Raw genomic sequence first — 26,245 nt, 5'->3', positions numbered from 1 at the left:
CTCAGATTAAGTCACCAAGGTGGGTGAAAGTGCCATCAACATTGTCAACTGGATGCCATCAAGTTTTCAGTTTGGGTTCTTCCAGCCTCGGCAAGGACTGGCCAGTAGAACATCTGAGCTGAGCTGAATGGGTTTCAAGATCTTAGGAACTGCGGCTCCACCGTCCCACGATCAAAGACCACCCTGTGACTTTCACGGGGCTCTGGGAAATTTTGTTTTTGAGGACCTCTTCCTCCATAAAATGAAACAAAACAATTATATTTTATGACTCTACTGGTATAAGGAAGGATATAACCCAGGTTGCATTCATTATTTCATATTGCTTATCATTATACTCATTTTCTTCTGCTGCTTTTAAAGATTATTCATTTATTTATTTGAGAGGGGGCAGGAGGTGGGCAGGGGCAGAAGGAGAGGGAGAAGCAGATTCCCCGCTGAGCAGGGAGACCGACTAGGTCCTCCATCCCAGGACCTGAGCCCAAAGCAGACGCTTATGAGCCATGCAGGTGCCCCTCTCCTTCTGATTTTAAAAGAATATAAATTGAAACATTTTTGTGAGACCCCAAATTTCCTGTGGGCCCCGGGCGTCATACCTCCTGTGCCTCTGCCTGATGGAGAAGTCAGCCTGGCTTTAATTCCCTGAAGTCTGGTGTCTTACAAGTGTCAGCTCAAACCAGGCTTCCTCCCATTCACTCTTTCCTAGCCACTTCTGGGGTCTTTGCACAGACTTGTTCTCTTCCTGGAAGCCTCTCCCTTGCCTCTTTCTCTTACTTACTTTCCCCACATACCTTGCAGTAGCTCTCTGATGATCACGCTCCCCTTACAGCCCAGACTGCTGAGGCTTACCCCCAGTTTCTGACCCAGCAGCTCTGGGGGGGGGGTCCCCAGAATGTACATTTTTAACAGCGCCCAGGTAATTGATGCTCTCGCTCCACTCCGAGTTACCACACCTGGTGCACAGCTGATTTCCAGGCCCCATTTCTACCTTCTCTGATAAGCCCTCTCTGACCGGGTTCACCAGCGTTTCTCCCTCATATGCTCTTCGAGGATTAAAGATCTCTGCTTTATCTATGCAACGGTTTGATCCACCTCCCTCTGTCTCTCTCCCACTTGTCTGTAGGCGCCACCGGTCTTTCGGCTCGCTGTGGGATCCCCATCATGCTAGCACATAGTAGGCGCTCGGTGAACTGCTGCTCAGAAAAGTTGAACCAACTTAACCTCCTAGCGACAGTGAATGCGGGTATCAGAATCCTCTCAAACCACCGGCACTGCATTTGTGCGTTTTTTCCCCTTCCCTCGTTTTACAACGATCAGCCTTTGAACTCCTTATTAGCTTCTCCTTCCGAGGAAGATTAAGCTGCCGAGCAGAGACCGCTTTGGGCAACCCCAAACCGCCCCGACCTAAGCCCCACCCTCCGCCCCGCCCCACCCTCCGCCCCGCCCCTCCCTTAAGGCCGTAGGCCCCGCCTCAACCCCCGCCTCCTAGGCCCCGCCTCAACCCCCGCCTCCTAGGCCCCGCCTCTCCCCTAGCCCAAGGCCGCGGCTGCTCTGCGCATGCCCGCCCAGCTGAGGGCTTCTGAGGCGTCTCCGTCCGGAAACAAACTTTCTCCTAGAAGATGTCACGAATCCGTGCATCCGCGGAGCGGCCCAGGTAAAGCCTCCTCCACCCTTGGCGCTCCGAGCAGGGCTTGGCCCAGCCTTGACCGCGGTGCCGGGGTCTGTTCTTGCCGAGCCCACCTGCGTACCTGCAGAGCCTGCGCTCCGGGCGCTTAGCCTACTTGGCTGCTCACCGGCCCGGGGCGGCCGAGCTTTGGCCCCACGGGCTCACACCCAGCCTCATAGTTCGCGCCCCTTCCCCGCGGGCAGGCCGTGCCCCCTGCCCAACTGCCTTCCCTCTTCAGCCCAGAGCTTGTCTGGAGTTTGACCCCCAGAAACCACAAGCCTGCGCCAGGCGGCCGGTGGCCACTTGCAGAGGTGACCCTGGGCCTCTCAGTTGCTACCCTCTCCGCGCCTGGCCAGGATCGAGTCCTCGCCTCGCGGGGCTGTATTGACGCCAGAAGGAGAAAAGCGTGCCAAGTGCGCTGGATGCGCGCGTGCTCAGAACCGGGTGGCTGCTGCTATCGTGTTTTCCTGGTGGCTTTTCCAAGGACCAGCCCCAAATATGGACAGGCACGTTTTTGCAGACTTTTGCTACTGCTGGTCCCTCCTGGGGCCTCTTAAAAGTCACACTCAGTCGGCCCGGAGCAAACTGGCAGGCCGGTTTTCTGGACGCAGGCCGGTGCGCATGGGATGCACCCCGGCATCCGCTCCAGTGCCAGCATGCTGTGCTTCTTTTTAGATGTTTGGTCGTTTTTTGAAATCCACTGCTGTCACCCAGCCACTTTAAAGGAGCAACCCGCCACACAGACAGAGGCACAGGGTAGCAGACACCTCCCGCAAACCACTGCCCATCTAATGCCATCTAATGCCATTGATGCAGTGGTTACCGTTCGCCGGGTCCTGGCGGAGTGCCAGTCACAGTATGTGAACAGTGTCATCACACGCTCACAAATAGCTCCAAGCGTGTCACAGATGAGGAAAGCAAGGCTCGGAGAGGTTATTCCTAAGCATCTGAGAACCAGTTCTGCCTGACTTAAATTTCTGATTTCGCTCATGATGCAAGACTGCCTTTCCCCCAGAAAAATGAAAACGGAACTGTTAGTTTCTAGGGCTGCCCTAACAATGTAGCACAGATGTGATGGATTAAAACAACAGAAATTTATTCTTCCATAGTTCTGAGGCTGGATGTCTGACCCTTCCTGCCCGTTGGCAGTTTCTGATGGATGTTGATGTTGCTGAGCTTGGGGTAACATCACTCCTGTCTCTGCCCATGTCTTCACGTTGCCTTCTTCCCCGTGTGTGTGTGTGTGTGTGTGTGTGTGTGTTTTCTCTCCTTTTACAAGGATGCCAATCACTGCATTTAGAGCCCAGGATGATTTCATCTCAAGATCCATAACTACATCTGCGGAGATACTATTTCCAAATACAGTCACATTCTGAGTCTTCTGGGTGACATGAATTTTGGGGGAACTCTATTTAAACTACTACACAAACCAGCAACAAAATATACCAGTCAAAAGGACCAACACATTCACCGTCATGTATTCAGGGCACCCAATGTGCTTATTATGAATCCAGATACTTGCACATTATCAGTAATGGTTTTCAAAGTGGGTTCCCCTGGTTCACAACATCAGCATCACCATTGCTTGGGAGTTTGATGCTAACTTCCAGGCCCCACCCCAAACTTACTGAGCCACAGTTTTGGGGTGGGCCTAGCCCTCTGGGCGAATCTGTTGCCACTAAAGTTTGGGAACCACTGTTATAAGGCAGTTGAAGACATAAGGGCCAGGTTAAGAAAAAGTCTTTTACCTGACATTTGTCTAAGCTTACAGTTTACCAAACTTGTTTAAGCTTGTTTACCAAACCTGTCTTACTTGAATATACTTACGAATTCAACATTGAACTCTTGCATCACTGAGAGAGTATTTTACCATAATTTCTACTTAAGTTTCAAAGTGCCCTTGTGTACTGAACTGTCTTCTTAGTACTTTTTTGCTCACTTTATCTTGCCAACAGTCATGTGATTTGGGTTTATCATTTCTGCTGTGCTATTAAAAAAATAGTGAGAGTCAGAAATGGTAAGCTCCAAGACACACAGTGAAACAGAAACATAGGCAGGACGAGGAGCTTTTTATCCTAACTCTGGTTACTAAAATGTTTGGTTTGTTTCCATTTTAGAAAAAGTTTGATAGATGATGCTAAGGCCCGCTTAAAAAAGCATGATGTTGGAACCAAATATTCTCACTTGTCGTCTAACAAATATTCTGTCCTTTTACCATTGTTGGCCAAAGAAGGAAAACTCCAACTGTTGTTCACCCTCCGGTCAGAGAAGGTAGGTGACCAAAAGGCTCCTGCCATTCAAGTTCCAGAACATTTGAAAACCTCACAAAAATTATTTGCCACTTGCACGCATTTTGGGGCCGTGGATTCTCAAGTGAACTTTCAAGATTGTGTTCAGGGGCCCAAGAAGCCACAGGGTAACATGGCGTTTTTGGGGAGAAGTTTTAGAAAGATAAATAATTTAGCTAGCAAGTAATTTGAAATACTTTTAGACCAGGGTTTTTTAATCTTGGTGCTACTGGCCTTTGGGCTGGGTGACTCTTTGCCGAGGGAGCTATTCTGTGCATTGTGCAATGTTTAAGATCATCCATGGGCTATAGGCACTAGGGGCAATAATACAGACACCCACACCCCTTTGTGACAACCACAGATTTCCCCAGATGTCCCTGATGGCAGGAGTGAGGGGTACAGTGCCACTGCCAACAGCCACTCTTTAAGCCTCCCACCCCTGGTACAATGTGGAAATTCTAGAGCACAGAAATGAACAGCCTGGGCACCGAAGCTGGCTGTCCGTGTTTGAATGCAGGCTCTCTCCTCGCCTGTTCTGTGACTTTGTCCTAGTTACTTCTCTGTGCTATGGTCTCTTTACTTGCAGAGGGAGGACAGAATACTCCTGCTTGCTTTGTAGGGCTACTGAGAGGATTTCCCAGGGAAACAAATGGAAAGCACCTAAACCCACCCCAGCACTTGGCAAGGATTCTGGTCAGTTTCAACTGCCCTCACTATTGCCATTAGCAGACAAGGCCTGAGGTTTTCAGAGAAACCATTCTACTTTTAAAGAAATGTTGGGCTGGGAATGGAGTTCCCTTGGGTACACCCCTGGATATAGTCATTCTCCTTTGCTGTTGAGGGGCTTCTGAGGAAAAGCTGGGGAACCAGTAACTTCAGAGTTATCCAAGTACAAAAATGAAAATGGGCCATAAGAGTATGGCTTTCAAAGCAGAACATCAGTGAACAGTATCCCGTGAGGGGGAAAAAGAAAGCCAGGGAATCAGCTGAAGTTTTGTGGGTTTGGGTTCTTCTGGGTCTGGTTCAGGCAACTGTCACATAAACACAGGAGGTAAGAAAATCTAGGTTCCAACAAGAGATAACCTAACAGGAAACCAGGGGACCTGGTCTGTTCTCAGCTCTGCCAAAGAGCGGAGAAGGGCGTCAGTGTTATTTTTCGAACTATCAGACAAACAATAATGTAGACAACTGAGGCAAGACCGAAATGGATCTCTGGTTACTTTTTCACCCATGCATTATGTGAGAATCATCTTAGACCATAAACTCTGGTGTGCAAAGATCACATTAAAAACAAAAAAAAGGTATTTAATTCTCAACACCTATCTAAAGAAATTCCTTCCCAGGCGTTGCTGGAGCTAACCTCTCCCTGAAGTCATACAAGTAGGGTTCATGAGTTTCCTCCCAGTAAATGGGGAAGGGGCACCTGTCCTCACTCTCTCCTGCTTCATTGTGGGCTCTCCCACCAGCTCTGGAACCTAGAGCCAAGTTAGCCTGGGTGATCGCATGGTCCTGACATTGAGCCCACACTGGGCTCCACACTCAGCAGAGTCAGCTTCATAGTCTCCTTCTCCCTCTGCCCCCCAACCCCCATCCCCACTCACTTTCTCTCTCCCTCTCTAAAAAATAAATAAAATGGTTCATTTTAGATTATGTAAATTTCACCTCAACTAAAAAAAAAAAACAAAACTTTAAAAAAAATACCAGCATGTGGCCCTGTTCTGAGGACTCAGTGCAAAAACTTGTGAAGCAGCATGTCAGAGCAGGGTAAACCCTCAGTCAAGGCTGTCTACTGATAACATTGCCCTTTTTATTCTACTTTCTTTTGGCCTTTCCCTCCCATCAGCGTAGATCTGTTTTTGTGCATATGGTATCTTTGAGGGGCAAGTGGAGAAAAATTACAAGTGAAGGAAGTTCTCAAAAGTCCTCTTTTAAAAGAATTCAAGTAAAAAGTTGGGGGGGGTGGTCTTACTCCCCGCCTCTTATTACCACCAGGGTGGGAGTGGTGTGTGGCACAAAATTGAAGTTCAGTAACTACTTACTGAACAAGGGCGTGGTACCAGCACTGGAATCCCAAATGGAAGCTCTGTTCTTTTTTGATACCCAGCTACGAAGGTCACCTGGAGAAGTGTGCTTCCCTGGAGGCAAGTCTGAACCCACAGATGTGGATGACGTGGCCACGGCGCTCCGGGAAGCCCAGGAGGAAGTAGGGCTACATCCTCATCAAGTGGAGACCGTCTGCTGCCTGGTGCCGTACCTGCTTGACGTAAGTGGAGTGGACCTGGCTGGCTTCCGCTCTCATGGCCCCCCAGTGGACCCGTGATCATTAGCACTCCACGTGTGGCCAAGCAAGACAGTGCTGTCCACGAACTCAAGAGCCTCGCTCTTAGGTGGGTTTTGCTCCTTGTGAGCTGAGTGGCCTTGAGCAAGCCCCTTTGCCTGTCTGGGCCCCTCTTACCCCATCCAGAAATGAAAGGACTGAACTCCATCAGTGGTTTTCAAACTGGATTCTGTAGAGCCCCGTAGATGCTTCAGAATTCTTTAAGATTCAGTTGACATTTGTTTTTTGCCAATATACATTTCTTTTGAGAACTCATTTGAAAAAAATATCACACACTTGAGCATGCTGTGTTCCAAATTTTAGCCTCTTGGAGGCCACCAGTGTCTTACTTTTGTCCTGAGTACTCATTTTTATACATATTTTGGAATCAAGCTTCTCCATATCACGTTAATTGAGCAGTACCCTGAGATCACTAGGCAAGCTATCTAAGAACTATTACTGTTTGTAACTACATTTTGCTATGAATCAGGATTTCCTTGATAGTATACATGAAAAACAAACAAATAAACAAACCATGAAAGCAACAAAATGAATTCTGGGGCTGATATGACATCCAGATCTTATTTCACATGAGCTTATGACTTGCATTAATTGACTTTAGAAAGAGTAAATGTTGTCAATTTGTGCTTGGATAACAGCATTATTTTATTGGTTTAAAATTTTTAATATAAACTTGCAATATTTGAATAGGTTACAGAAAAGTTGCAAAGATTCTACGGAGACTTCTCATATACCCAAACCCATTTCTTCCTATCATTAACATCTCCCACCACTGGTGTCTACTTGTCACAACTAAGAAACCAATGTTAGTACACTGCTATTAGCTCAACTCCACACTTGATTTGCCTTTTACTAATTTTTCTACTAATGTCTTCCTTTCTGCCCTGGATCCCATCAAAGATACCATATTGTATTTGGTTGTCACATCTCCTTAGTCTCTGGTCTGTGACAGTTTCTTAAACTTTCCTTATTCTCATGACCTTAATACTTCTGAGGTGCTCTGGTCACGTATATTGTAGAATGCCTCTCCATTTGGATTTATTTGATGTTTTCCTCATGGTCACGCTAGGGTTTTGAATTTGGGGGAATAACACCACAGAGGGCAGTGCTCTAATCACATATTGGAAGTAGGGATAAACTGTATGTTTTATACATTGGACTTTCAGGTACATTTTCATTTCCAGAGGAGAGTCCCACTGATGCATAACAATTAGAAAACCAGTGGGTCTCACCATCCTTGATGTTCCATTTGCCTCCCAGTCTCGGGGGCACAGTGTTGTCATGGTCGGTGATGCTGAGCCATCCATCTTAATAGGTCCGTTTTCAAAACAGAAAGGTCACCACTCAAGGGAGATTTCGTTTGGGAGAAACTAATGGCCTCTCAAATAAATGCTTCCTAAATGAGAGGAGAAAACGTGGGATTAGGCCAAGAAACGTATCAGTCACTTCCGAGGCAACTATGTTTTCTAATGGGAACCCCTCTGCTCAGCTTCTGCAAATCCCCTGGCCTGTTTGGGAGGATTTATTTTAAAACTCTGTCAACAAATTGAACCCTCATGGTAGAAAGTTCCCACGGTGAGAGTAACTCCATTTCCACAGCACCCGGGAGCTACTGAGTCCTGCCTGTGAGGGGCAGAATACAATAGTCTCCACAGGAGAATGTCTGGTCTTCAGATCTCGGTGGGCCAGAGGCTCCTGAAGCCGGAGCTTTCTAAAATGACCTCCTCTTGATATGATAATGCCAGAGAGTTAGAATGAACAAAGGCTTTCAAGAGTGGTATCCTGTGTTTGGAAGTGCTGGCGAGGGTGGGTTTGTTCTTCGGATCTTGCAGATCTTTTAAATGTAGTGCAAAATGTACTAAAAAATCTAGTGCAAGAAAAAATTACAAAAGTGTAATTGATTAGACTACTTAAAGGCAGAACCTAATCCAGTGGTTTTTAATTCGTGCTGATTTTGTCCCCTGGGGAAAATGGCGATGTCCGTAGAGGTTTTTGGGCGTCAGAGCTTGAGGAGGGGCTGCTGGCTGTTTGTCACCTGTGCTAGCCCTGCAGGTTAGCGGGCAGTGGGCCTCCAAGCCCACCCCCGGCGTCCCTTTGCCGTACATGTACTTACCGCTCTTTGCAACGGCCTCAGGAGACTGGTCTCCTCCTTCTCTGTATGTGGCTGATACGTTTTTATTCATTCTTATTCACTTGGCCCTCTCTGAAGCTTCGATTCCTGTAAACATATCGGTGCCTTTCAGTGGTGTGTCCTTTCCTGGGAATATTGCTAAAAGCATGTGGCCTCTTCCAGGGACCCTGAAGTGTGCCTCGTCTCTGGGGCCGCAGCAGCAGCCAGTCTCCACGGGATCCCAACTGAGCAAGTGGCTGAAATTCGGTCTTTCCTTGGTCCCACAATGTCTGCCATGCACTCCGCATCTTTTTTCCTTCCAAGACAGACACCTGTATTTTGGGAACAGTGTGTCCAGACATGCTTTTCATCCGCAGATTTCTAAAGCCTCTCTGACATCTCTAAACTTGAACCATGCTAAACGTGCCTGACGTCCCTTCTGAAACATTCAGTCTCAAACCATTCTCTCCCTTTGTGGCTTTGATTTTTTTCCCCCACCAGTTACTTCCTCAGACTCTGACAGGTGAGGCCAAGAGCCAGCACTGGCCACGCAGAGTTGCTTGTCCACACCCGTGCCTAGCAGTTTGGCCCATAGAGTGAGGATGAATTTGTGCTCCTAGCTCAGCCCTTGGGAAGCCCTCAGCTGAGAGCTCTCCACAGCAGCATGTAAGCCATGTGCGAGGCTGGTGTGTCATCTCTTTGAAATGTGGCGATGTTTGTGTCTTCAGAGCCCGTAAGCACTGTGCTCTAGAGTGTGAATCCCGGCTTCTGCCAAGTAGTAGCTGGCCCTGACCTTGAGCAGGTTGCACAGGTCTCTGATTTCTACTGTTAAAGCTCCTTCAGGGTCATGCTGTCGTGCAGAAGCAGGGAGAGGGTGCTGGGTCCTAGACCAGCGCCCCAGAGGCTGTGGTCACTTCATGGTGACAGCAGCCACAAACTGCATGCGGAACCAACACTGCACGTTCTGTCCAGAATGTCCCTTTCATATTCTTAATTATGTTTCTGAAAACTCACACCTGCAGCTTTCCACCCTTCCCTGCTCACAGGGAGCCTGGAGGGCTTCACGCACTTGGCCAGACAGTCCTCCACCAGTGGCTGTGCTAAGGGGCATGACAGCCCAGCTCTGTGGTGTACTTTACCCCAGATGCCCTGCAGGGCCCTCACCTGCCTCCCTCCCGACCTCCTGCTTTGTCCTGAGAGCACGTCCTTAAGAAATCACTTGCATCCGAGTGTTCCCCATCTTCCAGAGACCGCTTCTGGGGAGCCCTGTGGCCCAAGAGGCTGAGCATTCGCCCAGGGCCAGGTAGTGATGGCCATTGGTGGAATGCCGCTTCTGCCCTGGGGCCACTTAGGACCCCAGATTTCCCACCCAAAGGATGGCTGAAGTCTATGCTCCCGTCTTCCACCCCTGGTCTGGACATTGACTTTCACCATTAATTCAGTTAATGGTCTGAGTGATCACTGTTCTTAAACATGCTTCAGCTGTCACTCCCCTGAGAATTTAACACAGACCTGTTCATCCTGCTCTCCTGTCCCAGCCTCAAGGTATGGCCCTGGCTTTTCCCTGCCCCTTTCTCTCTGTATGCCCGCCCCCCTCCAGAATTCCAGATTCTTCTGCCTTTCCACTTCAAGCTTATGCAGCTTTTATCTTACTATTATGCAGCTCCTACACTAAACCCCAGGCCTCCCCCTGGAGATTCCCAGCAGGTCTTTCACTTAATAACACCCTGCATTCGTTTGCAAGCAATTGTGGTTATAAATAGAAATCCCCACCCCCCCCTTATAAACATCTGTTATGTAAAATAGTTCATATATAATTATAAATGCAATTTCCCATAATTGGGTGTATGCCACAGTTAATATGTCACTATTCTATTGACAAGGTGTTACATCCTTGTCTGTACTGACAGGGAAAGGTGTCTCACGTTCATTTTGAGGGCTGCAGAGTATCCCATTATACAGCTACACTATTAATTGACCTATCCTGAATGTCCATCAGTGGAGGAATGCTAACTTTAGACTTTGGGGCTGTTGCAAATAATGCTTCAGTGCAGGGGCACCTGGGTAGCTCAGTTAAGCGTGTGTCTTTCGGGCTCAGGTCATGATCCCAGGGTCCCGTGTTGGGCTCCCTGCTTAGAGGACAGCCTGCTTCTCCCTCTCCCTCTGCTGCTCCCCCTGCTTGTGTGCTCACGCTCTCTCTGTCAGAGAAATAAATAAATTCTTTAAAGAAATGCTTTGGTCTTGTATTTTTTCTCACTGGTAGGAATTTATCATACCGATAAATTTATACAAATGCAATTGCTAGGTCAAAGGGACCACATTTTTATAACTTGCCAGATTGCTCTTCCAACATACCAGTATGTTCACAAAAATACACTTCCAGAGTCATCTCACAGATACTGCCTCAGGAGGGGTGAGACTACCCCCATTTCACAGGGAGCAAATTCTTCTTCCTTCCCTCCCCACCTTGTATCACTGACTGCTTTGGACTGTTTTCTTAATTTGTGTATTTTGTTTTCTGCTTTTAGAGCGATACACTGATAACCCCAGTTGTAGGATTTCTAGACCAGCACTTCCAGGCCCAGCCTAATCCCGACGAAGTTAAGAGTGTGTTCCTGGTGCCTCTGGACTATTTCCTGCATCCACACCTCTACCACCAGAACTACCTGACACGCTGTGGTCATCACATTCTTATTCATTGCTTTGAGTACACAAACCCTGAAGATGGTGTCACTTACCAAATCAACGGGATAACTGCAAAATTTGCCCTGTTCCTTGCCTTGATTATTTTGGGGGAAAAACCCATCTTTGAAATGGAGTTTAATCTCAATGATCTAATTTCATCCTCTGAAGAGATCTTCCTGAAACTAAAGCAGCATGCTCCAAGTAAGTTATGACTTAGGAGACCACCATCCGAATACCTGAGAGGAGTTTGTGTGTGCTTATCCCTAAGAACAACAATAACGCGGGCTGCTGGAAACTGACAGGTGAACAATTTCTCCTGCGACACGAAGGGGCAAAACCTTGCCTTTTTCCCACTTGCCCTGTAATATCTAAGAGAGCGAAAGGTTTTGCAAAAGTGGGAAAATGTGTTCATGGTGTTGCATAATTTCACAACACAGTATGTTAATATTTCTTTTCTACACATGTATCTGGCACATAGTAGGCACTTAATAAATATGTGTTGAACATATGACCATGTGGCATTTATTTTATTCATGGGAGGTAACACCTTTCTGTCTGTTGTTCCACATGACTGGAAACTTCTGGCCAGCCATCAGAAGCTATCCACATTTTCCTCCCTGGCAGTAGAGTCAAAGCAAAGCTTCTCTCTCCCCAGGAGAAACGGCATTACCCAGGATCCCTTACAGTTAAACATAAGCTCTGGAACTTTATCTGGGCCAATGGGATGTGATTGAAAGTTGGCCCTGCATCTTCTCCAATTTGGAGAGATTAGCCAGCTTCCTTGGACCCTTTCGAGAAGCTTCAACATAGATTTACGAGCGGCCTATCCTTGACCATGCAAATGAGGACAATGCCTGGGGGGATGGCAGAACCCAAAGAGGGTGGGAGTTTGGATCTCTAAATGCCTCTTTAGAGTAAAGCAACCTGTCACCCTATGTGCTGTTCACTTGGGCCTGTTATGTGAGAGAAGAATAAAATTCTGTCGTTTCTGCCACTGTTATTTGGGGTCATTTTGTTAGAGCAGAGCTATTACCCTAATATACCATAACACTTGAAATGGGCTCGATGGATGTTCACCCAAACTTGAAGTCTTGCCAGCAGTTCGAACTTGGGATAATGTGACCTTTCACACATGGGTTCTGTGACATGTACAAGATGCCCATGGGTGTTGATGGGTTTAGCAGTCGTCATCCAGAGCAACTGAACTGAAGGAATTTCAGAGACCCATATGCCCACTAGTTGGGAAAGATAATGTTCTCTGTCTTCAGAGGATGAAAAACACTGGTTTCGAGCACAAGACCCAGACAAAAAGTCAGAAAGACAGACATTCTGCACTGCATCCCTGGAGACCCACTGCTTCTTACGTGGGTCTTTCCGTACCTCGTGCCTTCAAGTCAGTAGGAATTTCTTCATTTAACTGTACTGTTAACCATCCTGCATGAGGTCAGGGAGACGAGTACATAAAGCAACATAACCTTAAGTCCGTGACAGCAATTATCCTATCTTACCGACTGCTACAAGAGTTTCAGAAAGCCGAACCTGTTTTAGGAAGATCCTGGTCTAGTTGAAAATGTGATGGCCACACCAAACATCGATCAGCCTGGCAACTGCCCATGGCTTCAGAGTTTTTCTTTCCTGAGTGCTGGCAGAGGAAAATGACCGATGGGCTGCTTTATACCCATACACAGGGAAATGGCACAAATCTGGCTCCAACCTTGAAAGCAGATGTTGGGTAAGCGTCTCCATTAACATTCAGTAACCGGCCCTGCATGAATAGGCCTAAACTGTTTCCGAGCAATTATAGAGGCATTTGCAAATGTGTATTTACAATCTGACAGCAGTGTAATTGCCTGGTAGGTTGTTGACCCCTCTGGCAGTGCAGAAAGCCGCCTTCCCGAACTGTTTGTTTTTTTGAACTCCTCAGATCAGCCTGGTTTCTAAGAGGTGTTGGCCTAGCCCAAGTCTACAATCAGAATGACACCCAATTCAGGGGGCTAAGTATTTAGCAATGGAGGTATTGCCTCCCCTTGCCCCTTTTTTTTTCTTTTTCAGTGTATTTCCTGTATTTTAGGACATCTATGTTCAGGGTTCTAGTTAAACATCCTTCGGTTAAAAAGAACAGAAATCTAGCAAATCCGGCTCAAATGAAAGGTTACTGGCAGGGCAAAGATCTCAGGGAATCTGCAAAACCACTGAACAAATCAGCTTCAAGAAGCATAGCAGTGGGGGAAGGAGCGCCCCAGCTAGTTACCTCAAAAGCAAGAAGTTGTAAACCTTCCCTTTTGCGTCCTGCCATTACTGGGGCAAGAACCAACATCTGGGCTGACTGATACAGGCATGCAGCTCAGTGTGTCAGTCTCCTGGTCCCTGGAGGAAGCTCCATTTAGCCTAGCTTGGGTCACCGGGCAGGATCCTGTAACTTGTGGACATGGTCAAGGGTGGGGGTTGGGACCACAAACGCCCTCAACTCCGAGTCCTGAGAGTCATCGGGGTGTGAGGAGGAGCATTTCTGAAGAAAGTGGGCTAGGCGAACGTTCCAAAACATTGACTGTCTCCAGTCCCTAAATTCTGTAGATTGTGCCATCCAGACAGCTCTGCTCGGTCTCCTTCTTCGCTTCCCTGCAGCCTCGGTAAGCAGGTGGTTGAGAGCAATGAGTCTGAGGGTCAGGGGGCCCACATCTGAATCCCAGCTCCGGCATCGGCCGTTCGGTGACCCATTAGCAAGTGACTCATTCTCTACAGGCCTCAGTTTCCTCTTCCGTCAGTGGGAGAAAGAAACATTTTGTTTTAGGCCTTTTGAAGGGATTAAAGGAGTGAATACATGTGACGCCTTTACTGAAAGCTCAACTAAGTGCTCAGAGCAATGCCTGGGAAGTAGAAACTGGCTCGCTTACCGGTCAGCTAGTAATTATGGCATTATTATAACTACCAGGTTACAGTATAACAATAATCTCAAGTACTATCATTTCTCTGGCTTGGCACATCATCATTTTCTTATGCCAGAGGTTCCCGAACTTTCTCGGTTCACAGTGAGCATCCTTGACATCTCGGTAATTTTTTCCAGGTGCATGTAGGCCAAAAGAAACCCTGACTCATTTGGTTTGTTACGTTGTTACATCCAACATAATTTAGTAAGTGTTTATGTCCTACTAACTTGGTAGCCATTTGAAGATACACCAGATCCTAGAAAAATACTGTGTTTATTTGAATCTTTTTTTTTTAAAGATTTTATTTATTTATTTGACATACAGAGATCACAAGTAGGCAGAGAGAGAGAGAGAGAGAGAGAGAGAGAGAGAGGAGGAAGCAGGTTCCCCACTGAGCAGAGAGCCCGATGCGGGACTCAATCCCATCATGACCTGAGCCGAAGGCAGAGGCTTTAACCCACTGAGCCACCCAGGCACCCCCTGTGTTTATTTGAATCTTTTAAAATAACCACGATCGCTCACCAATGAGGTGTGTGCCACACATGTAGACTGGAGAGTCAAATACAGTATCGGGATAGGAATAAATATGGAGACACAGAGAGGTGGGACACCTGACTCGGATGTGGGACTCAAGGGACCAACTCAGAAAAGGTGGTGGCAGAGCTGAGCCCTGCTGGATAAGGAGATGCTACCCAAGCGAACGGCATGATGGTGGTGATAAGAGGGACTAACACTGGCTAAGCACCTGTGCTATACCTGGCCCTTTACTTTGACGATACCTTTAACCCTGACACCAGATCTCTGTGGTGAGCATTATTCTTATTCCCATTTTTAGAGAGAAAAATTGAGGACCAGAGAAGTTAAATATTTGCCCCTGGTCACACGGTTCGTAAATGGAAGAGTCAATATCCTAGCCCACATGTATGAGTTTTTTGGAGCCTATAGTCTTTACGATTACCCACTGACTCCAAGGCGAGGCTTGCTTCATAAGGACAGAGGCAAGAACAGAAGGTTAAGTTATGTTTCCCTTGATTCCCTGCATGAGAGGGAAATACAATACAAACTTAATAAATTGGAGGGAGAGCAGTGTTTGTTTTTGCCTTCGTCATGTCCTCCAGCTTACACAGCGGACGCTGCACACGGCGAAATGACTAATTAGCTAGGATGATTTTAATTAAAATGGAACCGACCAATTAATAAATGCAAGTGCTGGCATACTTGCTAATTTAACATCTCTGTTTGTGCTGCCCGCTTTCCAGTCAAAGAACCGAGATGGGGAAACCTTCCTTCACTCCTTGGACAAGATAATTAAACCGTACTGAAGTCTTACTCTTGTTTCCAGTTGGTTTCTCATCTGAGAATAGCACAAGGTTTCGATACAATCACTAGAGTGATCATCACTCAGTGCAGCTGTCTTCGATGGGGTGTACTTGGGCTGCTAATGGGGTCTGTGTGTATCCTGCACTCAGAATTCTTGACTGCCTCCCCATCACCACTCTGCCCCTCCCTGCACCTTCCCATTTTTGAACAGCACTCAGATTTTAAGTGTCTGTGTGCCCGCCATTCAATCACCCATGCTACACCACAGTGTGGACGCAGCTTCGGTCCACCACTTTGCCTATCTGTTTAATATGTGTGCATCTTTGTGTTTATTCCGGCCATGACCCAGAAAGGGACAGATGGGCGTGCCAAGAGACCGCTCAGGCTGACTTCCCCTGGACTAAACGAAGCAGGGATCGATGGCCAACCCAAAGGCAATATCTCATTGGGTGGCCAGTAATCTCTGCCTTGTGTGGTCTACTTAAGTAATTGAGCCACGTCTATTAGATTTTCCAAAGAATTTGAACAGGGCCAGAACATAATACTTGCTCAGGAACCACTGTGGGCCATATGCATAGTGATGAGTGAGCCCCAAAAAGTCAGAGCTGAAAGGTTAGTTAGCCAATAATTGGAGGCAATGTGTCTTTAATCTAGGCAGTGGCCGTCCTGTCAGAGTCTACCAGATACAAGTGGAAGAAGAAGAAATATTTCCTGAAGCAATTTAAAGATCCTTTTTAAAGGGTTCATATTCAAGTCCATAAATTTTTATTTTATAGGTATAGCCTTGGTTTGATATTTCCTTGACGATAACTTTCCTCATTTTTCATTTTATATTGTCAAGCCTTTATTCCACACTTCATCATGGTTGTCAATGCATTTCTGTTTCCCTTTCCCCCTCCCTCCTTTTTCCAATTCTTTCTCATGTGAAACCAAAGCTTTCTGGTTATTTTTTCTACTTTCTTAATTCACTTGTGTTTCTTTATTAATTTGTGAATGGATTCCTCTCTGGGCTCATTTCCTCTCCTTCTACCAGCCTGGGTTTTTCTTCTAAATCTGCTATATCCCACGGAGCCTATAAAGCATTCTGAGAAGTTGCCTGCATCTTTTTTTCTGACTATAAATCTAAATGGTCTAATATTGAACCAAATGATATACTGGGAATAGTTTTGCTAGAGCTCCTAACCTCTTATAAACATTTATCAATCTATCTTAGCCCCCTGTAGCGAATTGAATAGTGACCCCAAAAGATATGTCCAGGTCCTAATCCACAGTACCTGTGAATGTGACTTTATTTGGAAAGAGGGTCTTTGCAGATGTGATTAAGGATCTTGAGATGAGATCATCCTAGATGAAACGGCATTATATATGGGCCATTTGTAAAGGTGGGCCTTATCAGTGCATGGAGAGGGAGATCTGAGACACACCCAGAGACACAGGGGAGGAGCCACGAGAAGATGAAGCAGAGGTTGGAGGGACACAGCTACAGGCCCAGGAACACCAGGAGCCACCAGAATCAGGAAGAGACAAGGAAGGTGTCTTTCTTAGAGTCTTCAGGGGAAACGTGACCCTGTCAACACCTTGGGCCTCAAGGACTGCAAGAGAATAAATTTCTGTTGTTGAAGGCCAGCAAGTTCATGGGCAATTTGTTACACTAGCCCTACGACATGAATATACCCTGGTTCTGAACACGTCCCCCCACAACTTTGAGGAATAGGTCTCCCCTCTGCCTAAGGATTAACATGGAAACAGTCCACTGTTGGCTGTCCAGGGACTGGCACACAGCCCAGACTTTTAATCAGCATTATTGGTTCAGTAATTCCCTTGGGATTAGGACAGGCAGCACCAGAGCCTGTCTGCCTGCTCTCTGGAGAACATCCTTGGGTGTTCTCACTAACTAGACTGTAAATTCTAGTGAGTGGTTGCTAACTAGTTAGTACTGCTAGACTGTAAGGTTCATGAAGGCAGTGATGACTTTACCTTGTTGGCATTCCCAGGGCATGGCAGTGTCTGGTGGGCAACACCTTCCAGTGTTTTCTATCTCAATAGCCTGGACATCTGAGTTGTCCTCGACACTGTCCTTGCCCTTACTCCCTAGCAGACATAGTCACCCTATCTCCAGGTCCCCATCAATGCAATGAGCTCCAGACCACTTCCAATAGCCAATTCTTACATCTCTGTTCCCGAAGATTTTTCTAAATCTATAGCAGACAGGTTGGAAGTGCCTGAAAATTAATGGGCCCCATATCAATCCTCAGTCAATGACTAGAAGAATTGGGTATATCAATAGTCCTGCTTCTTCACCCCTTAGGTGGGATAATTCTGAAGTGTGATTCTTCATTGACTCTGAGAATGAACTACATTCCACTCATCCACTATGGGAGCTCACTTAATACCTCACTTTTTAGTGGCTGCCTTCTTTTTCTTATCCATCCCCTACCGATGTGTCCTGTATTCCAACAAATTACTTGAGTCTTCATCTTAGAGTTTCTAGTAAACTCAAATTAAGATACTCCTACATCCAAACTGTCACCAAACTCCACTGATTTTACCTTCTGAATATCTGTGAAAGCTAGTTTTTCATATCTCTACTGACATCAACTTATTGAAAGCATTGTAGATTTCTGCAAAACATCTGTCTGGTAACCACTGCTCAGTACCATTTTCCCCTACAGCCAGAGTTATTTTTTCAGCATTTAAATATGATCATATTTTCTTCGAGACATCATGATGACTTCCCATTGGTTTTACAAGAAAGACTAATGGAGCATATAAGCCCTGTATTCTGCTCCTGCCTACCTACTCCAGCTGTGTATTGTATCACTTGCTCTCTCCCCGCTCATCCCACGCCTATATTATTGGCTTTGCTTTAATTTGTGAATGCCACAGGACTCTTGCACAAGCTGATTCTTTAGTCTGCAATGATTTCACATTAGCCTTTGCCACATATACTCTCTTACTCATTGTTCAGATCTCAGCTTCTCAGGGAAGTCTCTTCTGGCATCCTAAGTAGGTCAGTTTGCCTGGTGATAAGTTCTCTCCGTACCACATACCTCTCCCCTATTACTCCTATCACAGGTACATTATTACATCCCTTTGTTTGATTCCTTGACTGATGGCTCTTTCCTCCTGCAGACTCTGAGTTCCACAATAGCATGATCATGTCTCAGTTATGGTCCATTATTGTATCCTACCATTTAGTGCCACACTTGGCAAAAAATGGATGCTCGAAACATATTTATTAAGGTAAAGAATAAAACTGAACAGGCAAAGAGGCAGCTATTTCTAATCAAATAGCCAGTCTGGTGGGCTGAGGAAAAATCCAGTCTTTTCCAGAGAGAGTACTTGACAAAGATCAACCCAAGATGGCTCCATGTTGTTAATCAATCGCATTCACTGCATAAAGGGGACAAAGTGCCCTACCCAGAGTGAATCAGGGAGGCACTATCTTCAATCAGTATCTTGGCTGTTCCCATACCTTGGTTGTTTCCATACCTAGCTGCTTTTTATACTTTTCTAGGAACACTAGAGGGCAAGAATTAGATCCTCTTCATCCTATCTCCAATGCATGGCACATGTTGGGGTCCATTCCTGCACATTTGGATCAAGTTGACTTGAATCTCCACTGTAATTCCAATGCAAAGCTCAATGTCTAATGTTCTGAGGCTTATTCAAACCCTTAAGGGCTTACATTTCCAGGAATCACCTCTGGTTTAATTTCCAGCTTCAGGGAATCTTAGTTCCCTGCTCTGTATCTTCAGGTCTCTCCTTCCTCCCCGCCCCCCACCCCAGTGTCAGTCTAAATCTGGTCACAGACCGACCCTCCGTGTTTTTTGCAAGATGCCTTATATAAAAACCTGTGTGCCTTTATTTAGTTGGAGACTGAGGGGCATCTGCCAGGTAAGCAGACTGTAACATGAGAGAGCAGAACTTAAATTTGAGTATCATGTTTTTTTGTTCTTAAAAAGGTCCTGCCCATTTCTACCAAACCAGGCTCCAGACTGACACTACTCCCAGCACTCTGGCTCTTGCCTTCTCTGCTCTCTTCACTCATACCACCAAAGTGGCACTCACTTCTCTCGTGGAAGAGTTGTATCTGCTTATTAGACTCCCTGCATCTCATGACCATCAGGACTTACCTTCCACGTCCAAAAAGCTTAGCAGTGATTTTTCCTAAATAAGAACTCATCTAGATGTGGCACATGGATTCCAATCACACTTTTTCCTCATTCCACTGAACTTTTTTTTTTTTTTTAATGAAATGACAGGGTCAAGTGAGGACAGGCTTATAGCCAAACTCGTGGGTGCTGGGTTAAAAAAACACATTTGTGCAAAATACTTTTGGTGTGTAAATGCATTGATCTTGTAAGAAGATAGGTGAGCCTGAAAATGGTGGTGGGAATGATGATAGGATTAGAGGTAGGAGCTGCAGGGGGAAGTTGCATTTGAGAAGTGGGTGCGAAAAGAGGGAAAGGAGGGGGTGCCTGGGAGCAGATGGAGGTGAAGAGATGGGAAAGGAAGAAAGGAGCAGTCAGTAGACCTTTGTGGGGAGGAGTTTAAGAGGAACAACCTTGAAACACTTAGAGGTGGTTTTGGGTCACCAGCCAGGAAAGTGGGGCATTGGCCCTGGCACTACCTATTAATATGCTGTGTGACCTTGGACACATTAACCAACCTGTCTGAACCTCAAGTTTCTTATGTATAAAGTGGATTTGAACTAGTTGCTCTCTAAACAACATCTACTTCTGTAACCTCTCATTCTGGACCTTCTCCAGCCATATATGAGCATAGATAGGTATCTAAGCACTTTTACTTACATTTCACAAAGGAAAAAATCTGACTGAGGAAAAGAAAAGAATCACTTTTTGTCTACTGTTTGAAGCTAGCAGCGTGCAGAAAGCTCATTATGCGAAAATGCCATTTGGGGAGATTAATTAAAAACTCTGACATTCAGAGCAGGGATTTGGGGCAGGAATGTACAAGTCCAGAACTCTGGGTAGAATTAGACAGGCATCTAAATGTTGAACCTTATTAGGTACCTAGCTAGGCATTAGGAGGGGGACATTTGGAAGCCAATATTCCAAACCCAAGTGCTGGTTGGCTTTGTACGTTTTGTTTGAATTATTGCACATTTAATAGGATTTGGCTTCACCGCCTGTGCTCAATAGTCTGTTTCCTTGGCAATGCAATCCCCAGAGGGGCAAAGGCCATATGGAACACATGGGTCATTTTGTAACTTAGTAAGTGAGGCGAATGTGTATCCCCCCTGCACACGCAGTAAGGGAAAGATTGGCCAGCACGAGGTAAGTACTCAATAAATGGAAGGTACTATTATTCATATCAGAAAAAAAAATCCACACTATGCTTCATATTCTAATAGAAGCGCAAATAAGCAATTTTTTTCAAAAATCCTTACCAGACAAAATAACTATTTTTCTCAGGGGCTCCATTGGCATGCTCTTTGACTCTGGGTTTCCCCCTCCACCTCTGTCATTTGCATTCCACCAGTCTTGTTCATTCTGTATCCAAGTCATACCCCAATTCCACCCAGTTCTCGGCATCCGCCGTGACACCTGGTTTCAGCCACCATCACCTCCCACCTGGGCCCACAACAGCCTCCTACCTGGTCCCTTCCTTACGTCCATTCTTGACCCTATGTCCTTCACATCTGCGGAGATCTTTGGAAAACATGAGCAAAATCATGTCACTTCTTGGCTTAAGTCCTTCTTGTACCTTCCAACTGTGCCTATAAGGAAGTTCATGCTTGTTTCCTTGGCTGACAAACTGGCACATTCCGGACCCTGCCCACCTCCAACCCCTCTCACCCTGGGCCACTTAGCTTCCTTCAACACAGTGTTTCTTCTCTCCCTGAAGCACGCCAGGGTCATCCTATGTAGGGGTTTCACACCAGCTGTTCCCTCTCCTTGGGATGGTCCTGCTCTGGTCTTTGTATGCTGGGTGTTGGTTTTATCATCAGTTCTTGGTGTACTTGTCCTTTTCTGGGAGAACCCTACCCTGATGCCACTCTCTATTACATACCCTTATTGCAATTTTCGGCACACCACTTCCATATCTAATATTCTTGTGTGTTTATTTACTTGTGTTTTTTCCCTGTCTCTCCCACTAGAACATAAGCTCTGTGAGTATGGGAACATTTTATTAGATTTTATTTTCTGCCAGGACTTCGTAAATGTATCTTGAATACATGAATGGATTAATTTTATTGAAAACTAGGTGGCCAAGTCATAATTCTTTGCCACAAAGAATTAGGTCAGCACCATAATGAAATCATATCAATGGCGAGGTTAAAAATTTCCCAGGTATTTCAATTTTATTTTAAAATCGGTGATTTGTTTCACCCTGGGACAATTTTATGACCATTTATCCATCTTTAGTTTTAACCATTTGTGCATCTTTAACAATTTTAACTACTTCGGCATTGTTAATGTCTTTTGTTTTCTTTTTTACAAACGTCTAATTTACTCCAGCTAATTAGCCTGGCTCTGTATTTGTATACATTAGGAAACAAATCAGGATAATCTAGATACCCAAACAACTTGTGAACTGTTTAAATAAATTTTTGTAAATTATAGAAAAATTATATATGGTTTCATCTCTATCAAGTAATTTCATTCATACCTCTCTTTTTAGATAGATACTCACCAAGGTGTCTGAAATTGTCTTCACAGGAAGGGGGCTGGGATTGAGCTACCCTTTAACACAAAAACTTTGAAAGGCTATAAAGTATAAGGACTTGAGATGTTTGAGTAGGAGGATAGAATTTAAAAAACAACCTAATGGCCAGAAGAAAAAAAGGAAGCAAAAATCTACATTCTGGAATCAAGAGTTTCAGTTATAGCTTTCGGCTGGGGAATCAGAGAATGGTGGTCCTGGCCGCATCTTTGGTGAGCATTAGCTCAGGTCCCCGGGCAACACTGTGGTGGACTAAGGGTGGCTTTGAGACTGTCTTCTCTAATGTGCTCTCTCCTGCTCATTCCCTGCATATTCCATGTCAGCTGTGTACACCCCAGTGTATTATATCCATGTACCTGCATTACAAACTGGTCACGTGAAGAACATTTAGAGAAGTCTGAGATGGTTTTCTGAATGTATGGAGGATACGTGTGGCTCTGACCGCTCCCCTTCTTGGGCATGTGCTTTCACCAACTAATCCTCATGCAGGCTGAGCCATGTCCCAGGACATGAATTAAAACTTGCCAGTGATGTGGTCCAGCAATGTGCAGGTGCATGAGAACCTAGCAGGGGACCCTACCACACACAAGTTGTCAGGAGAACCACAGAGCCCCCAGGAGAAAATCAACCTGGAAGAAGGTCTAGAATAATAAACTAATATTGGGGAAAGACTCTGAAAGGTCTTTTGAATTTCTGAAAAGAGAAATCAGGCGCCTGGTACTCCTGCTGCCATTTTGACAGTGCACGTGTGCAACTGAGGGAGAAAGCAGGTGCCTTCGGAGGGCTGAAGGCATGAGATCTCTGTGGCCTTTGAGGTTCTCAACACTCCTCTGTCTTAAACAATGTTGATGTAGATCTAGCCTAAGACCATCCCCAAACTCTAGTTCTCCAAGATGGGAAAAAATATTTTTCAGTCTTGCGAAATTTTAAGGCTGCTGAATAATTTCTACCATGGCTAGATAGAGGTAATTACCAAAGAAAAAACATATATTCTACCTACAAAAGAATCTGAGCCTTTACATATAGGAGGCACTTGCTACTCATTCTATAGATTCTTAATACAAAACCACAAGTGGGTCCTTTAGTGGGATTCATGAATTTTGAAAACCTTCACTGGTCAGGCAACTCTTTGCCCACATCCTCTTCTTCTACCCACTCCTAGTAGAAGTGCTCAGGTCTACAAGGACCCAAGCAACGAACAGAATGAACAATAATGTGTGCTCACAGAGGGTTTTCTCGCTATGCTTCTGGTTTAGCTGTTGTTATGATCCTATGTGCTAGAGGGGGAACTGTTAGCTCCGTTGTCCAGCGCAAGTAAAGAGATTTGTGATGTCTGATGCTCTCCTAGAGAACAAGGCTAATGCAGAACCACATTCTAATTCCACCTGCTCAGATTTCAGGTGAAAGATAGAAGAGAAGTCAGGAACATTACTGTAAGGCTCTATGGTAGCTGTGTGTTTTGGATGGCCCTAGCGTGTTTTCAGATCTCCTTTGGCCTTCAGTCAGGGGTGACTTTCCTCAGTCAGTGCTTCAGAGGCTCCTGTCCTAGATCCCAGTGTTGTTCTTCCTCTCTGGGCAGCAAACTTCAGACCTTAAGGAGGACCTTATGGAGATGCTGGTGGGGGATAGAACACCATCCACTCTTGTGCCCTAACAACCCAACGCAATACTAAGTCTGGAGCACAGGCCCCTCCCCCAGAGAAACACTAAAAAACAAACAAAACAAAACAAAAAACACTAAGCAGACGACAGAGTGGAAACTGTCTGCCAATTTCTTTTCTATCTCTACTTGAGGCAATCTGACAAAATTCATTAATTTTGACCTCCAGCTAATAACGCATCAGGAGATAGCTGGCTGATGAATGCTTTCATTTGGAACATAAGGCCACTGATGTTTGCAGGGCAACCCAGTTAAATTAATGCTTACGCTGTGTTAGTAGGGGGGAAATAAAGTTGTGTTTCTTGGACTCAAGTCATCAGATAAATTCTCTTGGCTGTAAGTGCTCAGACCTCAGGGACAGCTAAATGTAAACAATTAGATTATCTTGGGCTACTCACATTTTGCACTTAACTGTTCCTTATAAAATTTCCCTTCTCCAGGTCTGTGGTTGAATCTTGACTATGTTAATGAGAAATGAACCAGGCTATCTATTATTTATTTCTCAAATTATCCTCACTTAGTAAGAGTTTTGATCAATAAGAATTAAATCATTAAGGGGCCAACATATTTAAAAAGTGATAGCCCGGGACACCTGGGTGGCTCAGTGGGTTAATCAACTGCCTTCAGCTCAGGTCATAATCCCAGGGTCCTGGGACCGAGCCCCACATGGCTGCTCTCTGCTCAGTGGGGAGCCTGCTTCCCACCCCGCCCCCACCCCGCCTGCCTCTCTGCCTACTTGTGATCTCTGTCTGTCAAATAAATAAATACTTTAAAAAAGTGATAGCTTAAAAACACTTGGGTTATAGAATTCTGTTGTCAGACTTAAAGCCCAAAGGAAAGAATCCTCCCCGTGCCCCCACCACTTCCATACACAAAAAGACTACTCCATAGAGGATTAAAATAGATGGTACCAGCCTCAATTTTTGAGAACCTGGCTGCTGAAAGAAAGAGGGTTAGGTCAATATGAGATACTTCAAATAACAATAGTGTAGGTTCATAATTGCTACTCCCAGTTTGAAGGCTTACTTTGTATTTTTTAAAGATTTATTTCTTTTAGAGAGCAAGCGTGGTGGGGCTGGGGAAGGAGAATCTCTAGCACACTCCCTGCTGAGCATGGAGCCCAATGTGGGGCTTGATCTCAGGACCCTAACATCACGATCTGTGCTGAAACTAACCATCCAAGCCACCCAGGCACCCAATCTGAGTGGAAACTAAGACTCTGGAGCCCAACAGACTGAGCCACCCACGCGCCCCAAGGCTTGCATTATATTATTCTAAAGCAGAGATTTGCAAACTCTGGCCTGTTTCTGTAGTGTTTTGTTAGAACAGAGCCACACCTATTCCCTGACACATCGCCTGTGGCTGCATTTGCTCTCCACTGACAACCTTGAGCGTGGCCACAGAGACCCATGACCTACAAAGCCACAGATATGAATTCCCTGACCCTTGACAGAAAAAGTTTGCAGAACCCCAGTCTAAATGGTCTTCCAGCATTCTCCTTTTTAACCTTCACAAAGGCTTTGAGGTAGGCTGATGCTATTTCCATTCATTTGTCAGATGAAGAAACTGAGACCCAGAGGGTATCGAGTAACTTTTCCAAGTAAAGCTAGGGTTCAATCCACTTCTAATTGTAAAACTTACAACTGGGAACTGGGATAGTAGTCTCTAAAGGGTGGACTATGGGCATGGGTGAGGAACGTACCAGCAAGGCCCTTTTGTATCATGCAGAACATAAACATCAGCCAGCAGCCAAAGGTGTCCGCACAAAATTAAAACTTCCCTGCCCAAACATACTCTTTCCTTTCCCCTCCTAACCTCGGATGATCTTTAATAACTTAGGAAAAACTCAAGGATTTCCCTGTATGTTCTAAGCCCCGGAACAACAGGACACAAAATAACGCCGATAAGGAACTTGCGGGAACTCTCTGGCAAACTCTTATCTCAGGTCATCCTGTTCCATCTCAGACTATAAACCCAGTAATGCATAAAGAGCAGCAGACAGCATGGCTGCTTGAAGGAATCCATTTCCGAGACAGCTTGAGAGTGACAGGCACTTCACGTAGGTAAGCTCTGACCTCCACCACCGCCTACAGCATCAGCATGAGTGTTCCCATGCTACTGATGAGGAACCCACCACCGCCACAGCCCTGGCGAGGGGCAAAGGACGTGGTCTTTCCCCATGGCCCTGTTTGACTCCGATACCATTGCTCTTCCATTCTTGTTCCGGATCTGCATGTTCTCTTCCCATCCTAGTCCTGCTGCGCTCCCTGGGCTTGGCCAATGCCCGTGGCTTCTCTGATTTGACCATTTGGGAGCTCTTCAAGGGCCGGCTCGTGCCCTTATGCTTAGTCCTCCCCTTCCTCCTCTACCCACCAAGAGGAGACCTTTTACCTCTCGACCCTCTCAGCCTGTGCCCTACAGGGACTCTGTCCCTTAGCTCTTGGACTGTCACTTAACCCGAAAGAATGCTCTGGCAAAAGCTCTCGTTCTCTCTCAGCCTCAGTCTTGGCAAGTCCAATCTCAATGCTGGTAACACGTGCCTATTTCCCTGGGGGGTTGTGAAG

At 45.8% G+C, this 26,245-nt stretch overlaps 1 protein-coding gene across 2 annotated transcripts; it reads left to right on the top strand.

Annotated features, from left to right (window-relative positions):
• Positions 1–1,549: 1,549 nt before the first annotated feature.
• Positions 1,550–11,592, top strand: NUDT7 (nudix hydrolase 7). Of its 2 annotated transcripts, none has more exons than XM_044255686.1 (4): positions 1,550–1,651; positions 3,894–3,934; positions 6,056–6,214; positions 10,928–11,592. In XM_044255686.1, exons 1-4 carry the CDS (start codon positions 1,555–1,557, stop codon positions 11,294–11,296), a joined length of 666 nt encoding a protein of 221 aa, XP_044111621.1. In that variant the 5' UTR covers positions 1,550–1,554; the 3' UTR covers positions 11,297–11,592. The 2 variants fall into 2 exon arrangements, with proteins under 2 accessions (XP_044111621.1, XP_044111620.1); XM_044255685.1 differs by having other exon boundaries at positions 1,551–1,651; positions 3,781–3,934.
• The last annotated feature ends 14,653 nt before the right edge of the window (positions 11,593–26,245 follow it).

This window comes from Neovison vison, chromosome 7 (genome assembly GCF_020171115.1).
Source record: "Neovison vison isolate M4711 chromosome 7, ASM_NN_V1, whole genome shotgun sequence".
Taxonomy (NCBI): Eukaryota; Metazoa; Chordata; class Mammalia; order Carnivora; family Mustelidae; genus Neogale; species Neogale vison.
This window is presented reverse-complemented; position numbering and strand designations above follow the sequence as displayed.